The 10,241-nt window shown below is 31.6% G+C and overlaps 1 protein-coding gene across 1 annotated transcript; it reads right to left on the minus strand.

Annotated features, from left to right (window-relative positions):
• Window positions 1–1,261: 1,261 nt before the first annotated feature.
• On the minus strand, window positions 1,262–9,741 carry Cylc2 (cylicin 2). The gene is made up of 4 exons (XM_027403607.2): window positions 9,725–9,741; window positions 5,187–5,227; window positions 3,068–3,189; window positions 1,262–2,433 (listed from the first exon to the last, which is right to left on the minus strand). The coding sequence occupies exons 1-4, from the start codon at window positions 9,739–9,741 to the stop codon at window positions 1,414–1,416; spliced, it is 1,200 nt and encodes a 399-aa protein (XP_027259408.1). The 3' UTR covers window positions 1,262–1,413.
• Window positions 9,742–10,241: the final 500 nt, after the last annotated feature.

Genomic DNA, 10,241 nt, shown 5'->3' on the forward strand with positions numbered 1-10,241 from the left:
GTGGAAACATCAGAAATGTGGAAGAGACACATTTAAATAATCTGGAGATAGAGCAGGATTTAGAATGAAGAAAACATAGTAAGGATGACTTACCAGCTTCAGAAGAGGTCTTAGTTTAGGGTTGCAGCATCAAGATTTGGGAAGTAGTAGTCTCTGGTAGGATAACAAGTGTTCTTTTGTGGTACTTTTGGTTTGAAGATGCCTGGTGGCAATCAATAGGCAGTCTTAAATATTTTCATTTATGATTTGGGGAATAAATTAAGTGAGTATTGGGTAAAATTTCAGATTAACTGACTTATAAAGCTATAAGAGCAGATGTAATAACAAAAATGATATGGATGGAAAAGCAGAGATGCTAAAACAACGTCATCCAGCTGCTGACTTTGACCACATGGAGAGTTTTGATGACCTTTTTGCAACTTTAGAAGGAGAGGTGGTACTATTTCTTCTACTAGAAAATGCAATTGTGCTTTTAAAAAAAAGTTCACAATCTTGCTATTCCACAAACCTTTTCATTTCTCTTAACCTTTTCATGGACATTTTAAAATAATCCATTTGTGTGATGATATCCATGTATTTCTTATAATTAAAGATTTAAATATCATAAAATAAACATTTAAAACAGGAGTTACAGAGTTGAGTATAAGAACACTACAAATCAACTTTAATTTAGCAGTTGGTTAAATTGTTTAAATTCAATTTGGTTTAAATAAGAAAAAACTAACTTACCAAGAATGTTCACCAGGAGTTACAATTGGCTCAATCTTGTGGTCACTTCAAACTCAGATGGCTCTGTAAACTCCAAGTTTTCTTTTTCTTCTTCCAACAGTGATGGTCCTTTACCCTGATATTTTTACTGACGTCTTTCCCTTCATGCTTTCCTTACTCACTCATTTCCTCCCTTCCTTTTCTGTGTTTTCTTCCTTAAGTCATCTTAGATATTTATTCAATTCAAACTCTATTTTCTAAACATGGTTTTGATATTCTTGGCCATTGTACAAGCTCAGCTTCACATCATTAAATCTAGAGACAACATCAAGTCTTCATGGAGTTTCCTTTCAACAAAGTCCGTGCTATTATATTTTTGTTTGTTTCCCTGTCTTCATTTCCTGGATTCTTACTTACATACTCTTTGAATCTTTCTAGTGATTTTACTTTTAAAACTCCATATCTACCATTTTAGAATAGGTATCTTCCACATCATTTAACAAATTCTATGCATTTTTCTTTGTCCTTTTATATGTACCGTGGCTATATTTTCCTTTCACTTTGTATTTTTTTCTTCTCCTTAAAAATTATTTGATTACATTGCGGTACACTTTTTTTTTCTTTTTTTTTTTTTTGTCTCATGTGTTCATTTTTAAGACTACTGAAGTGGGTTCATTTCCTTCATCTTGAGTTCTGATCCAACACCTACTTTGCCTTCTTCTCTTTCTTTGACTTCTTTTCATCCTTTTTTGATTCTAAGGAATCACCTGCAGAGTCTTTCTTGTCTTTCTTCTTGTCTTTCTTAACTTTCTTACCATCTTCCTTAAAGTCTCCATCTGCCTTCTTATGACTTTCCTTCTTCTTGCCTTCTTTCTTTCTTGCTTTCTTTGAATCTCCCTTCTCACTTCCAGAATCTGGGAGTGTATCTTTGCTCTTAGAGAACCTTTTGCTAAGTTTGATTCCTTTCTTTTCACCAGCCTTGTTAGCTTCTGAAAATGCAAGTGTATCTTTTGAATCCTTTGATTCCTTTTTACTTTTCTTGACTTCCTTCTTCCCACCAGCCTTTTCAGCTTCGGATTCTGAGCCTGACCCTTTACTCTTTGGTGCTTTTTGATCTTTCTTGGTTTCTTTCTTCTTGGCAGCCTTTTCAGCTTCGGATTCTGAGCCTGACCCTTTACTCTTTGGTGCTTTTTGATCTTTCTTGGTTTCTTTCTTCTTGGCAGCCTTTTCAGCTTCAGATTCTGAGGCTGACCGTTTAGGTGATTTTTTAGCTTTCTTGGTTTCTTTCTTCTCAGCAGCCTTTTCAGCTTCAGATTCTGAGGCTGACCGTTTAGCATTAGGTGATTTTTTAGCTTTCTTGGGTTCTTTCTTCTCAGCAGACTTTTCAGCTTCAGATTCTGAGGTTGACCCTTTGACTTTCTGGAAATCCTTTGAACTTTTCTTGGCAACTGGTTTGGGACTTTGTTCCTTGACTGCCTTTAACACTGTCTTCCCTTTCTCTTCAGATTCACATTTTTTCACTTTCTCTTCTTTCTTCGGTTTTTCTGAAGACGAAGTCTTGGATAGGCCTGCTTCTTTGGACTCTCCTTTGGCAGAACGATGTACTTTCGGCGGAAGGCCCTTCCTGGCAGCTAAATAAACTGATGGTCTGTCAGGAATTTTCATCAGAGAACGGTGCATCCATAATGGTGGTCTGTGAATTCCTAATTTTTGTTCATCAATTACCTCAATATTGACAAGAATAATAAGGAAAATGTTATATAGCCTTTAATAATAAGATACCACATATATTTCAATTTCAACTAGAAATATTTTTGAATATGTCTTTTGAATATATTAAAAAATGTTTTGAAAAAATCAGTGGACTAATTGTGGATTTTAAATTTCATTAGGATTCAAAGTAATGGACAATTATGTCCCTACTTATAGTTTATTTTCAATTTAGAGGGACCATAAATTTTCTTTAAGATTTTAACAATATTTGGTAGAGACCTCCATTGGAGCATAACACATTAGAACCTGTCTTCATTATTAGGAAAGGCTAATAATGACCCTATTGTGGGATTTTATATCTGGTGGACATTTCCATGTTAGTTATACTAATTGTAAATCAATGCATTTTGACTTTTTTGTGATGTAAACAATATATTTCATGTAGGAGTCCTAAGTGAAGTGTTATCATAAAATAAGCTATGATCAATTTTAAAATTGAGGTAGCAATTACATAAAATATATCAATTATGATAGGACTCAAGTTATCCCTTACTGGCATAGCACATATAACAATATATGATGTTGCAAGATTATTATTATTAAGTAATTAATTACTGATATGTCCATGATATTTTCATATACTCACAGGAGCTGTATTATTGTGTAATTGAGAAGGTAATGATCTCCGTTTCTTTCCTGGCCTTGGTGGTTTGGGAAATGCCAGGGCAAAGTACTGCTGATTCCATGACTTTTTACTTAATTCACTGACTAAAATAAGAAAGATAACATACAATTTGCTATAAATAGACTTTTGTCTCAACTGAAATGACATGAGTATGATTTATACCATAAAGATAAATAAATAGAGGCAAATTACAGCTTCATTTATTTGATAGTTTGAAATTTTCAGTGATCAAAATGGGAAGCTTAGATTTTTTATATTGACCAATTTATAAACAAATAATTTGATTGATGGTTATATAAAGTAGTTATAATGATATCAGTGTGTATATAAAGGAGAAAAAGAGTATCACTGCTCTAATTTCAGTATTGCTGTCTCTTCTTGTTTAGATTCTTGCCATGTGTTCTTTTGATTTGAATATAATCTTTCTCGGAACAGAAAGATATGGTAAGTACTTTTATAGCCACTAAAGAATTTAGCATTCTACTTGACATAAAAATATGAAGAAAATATGTGCTTGAATTTACAGACTAAGACTCTAAATCCTATTACCTAATACTCAGTTTTTCAGTTGTAAGAAGACATGTAATATATTCAAGAGATATGCTGTTATTGAAGATTGGCTTAACAAAGAAAAATGGTAAACAAATGCAAAATGGAACTAAAACAGTGATGAAATAGCAGCAGAAGTGTTTAAGGGTGTTTCAGTTACAACCGAGGTCAATGAGAAATACCATCACTGTACTAGTGCATATGAAATATTGAAAATTTTAGAGAGAAGACTTCCTACTTTCCAAAGGACAACATTCAGATTTGTGTTACAAATGTATAGAATGAAAGTCACATTAAAGTTTAATTGATGAGAGAAAATAAGTTGGTAGTAAAACCTGTTCAATATTAAATAGATTTTCCTTATCTTATGTTGATGTGAGCTAAATATAAACAAGGAGGAATACAGTAAAAGGATCTGGGTTAAAAGTATTTATTCAGTTTCTTCATTGCTTTTCAAATTCCAGACCCCTGTGTTATGATTTTTTTCTAAAATGAAAGTATTCCAGAAGATTTAAACCCTACTTATACAAAATATTTCTATATGAAGTGCTTTCAGGGTACCCTGGAAAAAGGCTTTTTGGCAAACAAACATGACATATTAACTATAGTCCACAGCAGCATTTATGACTTTAAACTGAAAACAATAAAATATGTCTAAAATTAAACAGGCAAAGGAGTAATCTACCAACGTCTGATTCAGCTTAAGTCCCCCTCCACAAGATGGAACCCATATACAACATTGCTTGGTGAGCAAGAACCAGAGAACAGATAGCCCAAAGAACTAGAATAAAACCATATACTACTGTTATAAAAAAAAATTGGTGATACAAAATCCTAATGATATTCTGCTATATTCAGAAAAGGCCTTCTTCAGCTGTTATTGAAGAGCTTCCTCCTGCAGCCAAAGAGAACAAATGCAAATATCCACAAACAGACAGAGGGAGATCTTAGAGCACACAGCTCTAAAAGGGATGTATGCATTAAATTCCACTCCAAGAAGGGCTGAGAAATCCCATGGAAGAGGAGTTGGGAAAAGTATAACAGTCAGAAGGGATGGAAGACACCCAGAGATCAAGTTCATCTAAATAAGCTTCACAAACCTCATATGAACTCACAGAGACTGAAGCAACAATCACAGGGCCTGCAAAAGTCTGCGGTCAGGTCCTAGATATACATTGTGACTTTCAGTTTTTAGTTTTTATGGGACTCCTGTATGTGTGAATGAGTTGGACTCTAAATCTTGGGGCTCTTTTCCTTCTGTTGGTTTGCCTTATCAAATTTTGATGTGATGTTTTTTGTTTTATTACTCTATTTAATTTGTTAATATTATATTTGTCTCTTAGAACCCTGTTATATTCCAATGAGAGACAGAAAAGGAGTAGATCCTGATGGGGGAGGAGGTGGGGAGAAATAGGAGGAGTAGAGGGAAGGAAAAGTACAATCAGGAAAAGAGAAAATAATCTATTTTCTATAAAAAGGAAAAATAAAACCAATCATTCATTTAAAAAATAAATACTGAACTCCATCTTACCTGGAATATAATTATCGTATGCTCCATATGTTACTTTTAGGCTATTGAAATAAGAGAAAATTTTAAATTGTTTTATTCAAATATCATATATCTAATGATCATTATTGTACATAAAATCATTACCAAATAGCTAATTATTTAATTCTCATTATTATTATAAGCCAATTTCATCTACAGGGAAGAAGGGATGAGCAAACAGTATTCCAATTTTAACAAACCTAAGCTAGGGTAGAGGTGAATATATATGTGTATGTATGTAAGATATATATGTATACACACATACATACATGCATACTTACATACATGTATTTGTATACTTATGAGCCCACCTTCTATTCACAACTGAAATTTAGAGGTTTTTCTTAATAATTTGTAAACACTAATCAAGTTATTTTTCTAAATCATAGCATAGATTCTCTTGGAATTGACTTTTAGCTAAGATATCACTTTCTAACCCATGTTTAACTAAAGCAAATACTCAATATCGTCTCAAAATTTAACCTAATGTAGGTCGTTAAATGGCTTAGGTCTGTGTATGCATGTGCATGTTTCAGGATTCTCAGTGTGCATTCTAAGTATAGAAACAGAATTTCATTGGGTAAATAATCTAGGGAAATATAAAATATTAACAAATTGTGTTGCAAACAGCTTTCCATTAATAACTTCTAACCTGCTTTTTTATCATAGAAAAACATTTGTTAACAGGAAGAATTTATTAACTAATTTTTATTTGTTTTAAACAAAGAACACCAATTATGTACAGTAGTACTATTGTCCAATATTGTTCTACTATGTAACAAATGGATATCAATTGTTGATCTGACTGAATCTGAGTAATAATTACATATCCAAGAAAAATTAGTTTCTCCATTTTCAACTTTTTGGTTGCATATATATGTGAATGTGGTGTACATGTATATGCATGCTAGCATTGTGTGCTGGTATATGTGTGTGTTGGTTTGTGTGTATGTGTGTAAATATACATTAGAAAACAAACTCAATGGTTCTCTCCAATACATATTGAAACATGGTACCTCATTTGATTGTGGAACTCACTGATTTAGCTATCCCAATTAGCTTGCACTGGCAATCCTGTCTCTGTTTTCCATGCTCTGGGATTATAGGCATGCATTCATGTACTAAATGCAGCTGCTAGGATGTTGCTTAAATTCCTGTTCTTATGCCTGTGCAGCAAGCACTTCATGACATAAACTGCATCTTTAGTTTCTATATTTTACTTATTTTAACAATATAAAGTTAAAATTAATGATTATTCTTTGTCTCAATGATAAAACAATTTTCTGGTGGATGAGTATACAGAACTGGGTCATATTAATTGTTCTGATCTTATGTCAATGAAGATTCTTTTAAAAAGTTAAGAACAAATGCAAAATGAAAAATTAAAAATGTTGAAATATTAAAACAGTTTGTAAAACAATGTATATATTTAATATCTCATTATACAAAATAATTATTTAAAGTCAATGTTTTTAATCTTTGTATAAACAATAATAAAACAGTATAAAGAAAAAAGAGGGAAGAAAAGATAGCTTGATTCATCCTTTAATTCAGTATTAATATACCCAAACTGTCATGATTATTATAAAAATAGTATGATAGAAAAACACTCAATAACCAGATCCACAATATTTTATATTTCTACATATTTCATGAGAAAATAAAATGATGAACCTAAAAATATTATGACTGAAGTTTGTATTCCACAATATAATTAAGCTAAAATAAATTCAATTAGCATATTCATCCTTAATCAAAAAAATAATCTGATCAGCTTAGTGTAAGTAGAACAAATCATGATAATAATAATGTCTATTTATATTTCATTTATTTATTGGAAGAAAATGGAATTAGGAAATGTCTTCCAAATTTCAATAAAATATTTCTAGAAACTATATGCTGTTAACATTATAAATATTAATTTAAGATTATCTTTCTCCTATAATCTAAAGGCAAAATGTCCACTCCCATGAACATTGTGGCTAGTATCCATTCCATGCTCTAAGGCAATAGAAGCATGGAAACTGGAAAGAACAAGTCAATATATCTCTATTCATAGGAGAGGTGAGTGGGCACAAAAAGTAGTTAATGCAATCTATAAAAGCAATGCATTGTTAAGTAAGTGTACTAAGGTGATACATTTTATTTGATTGGTCATGTGATGTTCAGTTTTAATTGTTCATTTGTTACAATATAGGATCACTTGGGGAAAAGGATATCTAGAAAAGTTTGTGAGGGATTGTCTTAATTGCAATGAAGGTCCACCCACTGTGGGTAGAACCATTCTTGGGTTTGGCATCCTACGCTAAATGAATAAAAGAAAGTGAGCTAACAAATAGCAGGCATGCATGAGTCTATTTCTCTGTGCTTTAAACTATGGCTGAAATACATTGAATCCGCTCAAGCTCTTGCCACTGTGACTTTCTGAAATGATGGAGTGTAATCTGGAACTTTGACATTAATAAACCTTTTCTTCCTAGAAATGCATTTGTCAAGTATTTTTATCATGATTCCAAAAATCCTAAGACAAATTTCATAAATTATACTTCCATGTCTTCAAAACTATGATTTATAATTCAAAGACATTATATCAGCATATAAAGAATTAAAGTTAACAGTTAAAGTTGACATAAATAACATAATAAAACAGATGATCATTGATATGCAGTAGTCATGAATCAAACACAGAATAGCCACTCATTTCAAGAGAATATTTTCCAGGGAGAGAAATAAATTTCAACATATTGAAATACCTTGAAAATTTTCAGAACATCTTTTCTTATTATATTGAAATAAAACTTGAAATCAATAAGAAAATTCTTGAAAACATTAAGACAATTCAAATCCAAGGGTATTAAAGAGATTACTCTCTTATTTATCAGTCTTTTAAAATTTCTGTTTTATTTTTATTTTATTTATTAAATTAGCATGAAAACTAAATTTCTTTGTGATATTTTCACACATAGATTTAATTGATACTATCCCCCTTCCACTTGTCTCTCACTGAATCACACACACACACACACACACACACACACAGAAAAAAATCAAGTTACTTCATTTACTATAATCTTTTTCAGTTTCATCTATTTTCCTGCAAACTTTATAGGTTCATTTCTTTATCCCTGAATAAAATTCCACTGTGTATACCATGATTTTATAATCTATCCATCTTTTGATGGATATCTACACTGATTCCATTGCCTTGATATTATGAATGAAGGGGCAAATATCTTTGTTGAATAGTCAGAGTGTTAAGAGAATCATTGAGATTAAAACTATAAATTTCTTGAAACAAATAAATATTGAAATGCAATACAGCCTGAAAAAGTTATACCAATATGGTTGTTTATAGAAATTAAATCCCACATCAAATTTTAAAATATATTTTAAAGTGCTATGAAAACAAGATAGGGAGTTCAAGAGCTTTATATTTGTGAAATAAATTAGCAATGAAAGAAAAAAATATCTAAAAATATATCAAATAGAAAAGATTGATGCTATAGAAGTAGGAGTAGAATGATGGTCCTTAGACACTATAGAGATTGTCTTACATACTTTCCCTTTTGATGTGATACAATACCCAGACAAGGGAGGCAGCAGAAGACAGATCTCTGAGTTTGAGGCTAGTGTAGTCTATAGAGTGAGTTCTAAGACAACATTTCCAGAACACTGGTTAGTTTTACATAGCCATGTCTCTTAAACAAATTCATGAAAAGTGCATTCATAGAATCTTCAGACTGTTCTTTGAGCAATATGTTCTAAAGAACTGGGCACTGAGGCTTACAGGAATCGTCCAAAATTACAGGAAATGTTAAGTTTAAAAAGCCCACCTTCCTTTTATATTTCAGAAATCCATTCTTTCATCTCACCTTCAGGCTTTCTACATAAACTTTTGCATGATTGAAATGTGATCTTTATATCTAACAAATATATATATATATATATATATATATATATATATATATATATAATTTTTTTTTTTTTTCTAGCTTGTTTGAACAGAAATAGCTTAAGTGTAAGAAAAATACTATTCTCATTATCAAATTATCTGTTCCTGTTTGGATTACCTGCTTCTTATGACAGAATATTTTTACAAGCCCAGGATTCCTCAGGAGGAATAAATTAACAATCTATAGGTTTCCTTTGTGTAGAGCTTCCCCATTGAACTCCAGCCTTAAAACACCTGAAGTTCAGTAAGTCTCTTTTGTGACAAACATAAAACATGTTCCCAGAAATTTATACATTGCTCAGAGAGAGAAGATAGTGCCTAGTTAACAATAATTCACTATGTCATTTGATAATCTCCAAATTCATCATGACATGAAATCAAGACTTATTGAAAAAGAAAAATGAAAAAAAATCTCTACACTTTACTGAAGTAGAGTAAATATATCTTATATCAAAGTAGCTAATACTATTGCTCTTTTCTTAACATCATCTTCCCTGTTTACAGTTGGCTTAATAAAAACATAATAAGCATCACTTTACAGTAAATGCAGTATGACAAATAGACTTACAATCTTGGTATAGACATTTCTCCCACTTGTGACTTGCCAGGGCCCAAGTTTGGTGATGTGGAAAGGTGATGTCATAAAGAGAACAAGAACCCTGTGACTTAAGGGGAATGCTGAGAATTCTTTCTGCTTGGGTTTTCTGTCATCTAAAATTCTAAGATTAAAATTTAATACAACTAATGATTACTGAGTAAGCCTAAAAATCACAGTCACATTTTAATAAATACTTGATTTTGAATAGTTTCAGTTTATTAATATGTTGGGGTTTTGGTTCCTTTGTTTATTTTTGTTAGTTTATTTGAGACAAGGTCTCTCAATGTAGTCCTAGCTGTTCTGGAACTCCCTATGTAGACCAGATTGGCCTCAAAATCACAGAGATTGTCCTTCCTTACAAGTGCTGGAAAAGACATGTGCCACCAGGCTGGGTCTTATTAACATGTTTGAAAAAATAAATTTTAACATTTAACTCTGACATTTTATTATAACCCAATTTACCTTGTGTTAAACTTTTTCCTAACTT

The sequence above is a fragment of the Cricetulus griseus genome, chromosome 2 (genome assembly GCF_003668045.3).
Source record: "Cricetulus griseus strain 17A/GY chromosome 2, alternate assembly CriGri-PICRH-1.0, whole genome shotgun sequence".
NCBI lineage: Eukaryota > Metazoa > Chordata > Mammalia > Rodentia > Cricetidae > Cricetulus > Cricetulus griseus.

Excerpts from the sequence above, each read along its gene's own strand:
- Cylc2 (XM_027403607.2), bottom strand. Across the intron at positions 3,190-5,186 it reads ATACGATAATTATATTCCAG|TCAGTGAATTAAGTAAAAAG; the intron begins GTAAGATGGAGT and ends TTCTTATTTTAG. Across the intron at positions 2,434-3,067 it reads TACACAATAATACAGCTCCT|GTAATTGATGAACAAAAATT; the intron begins GTGAGTATATGA and ends GTCAATATTGAG.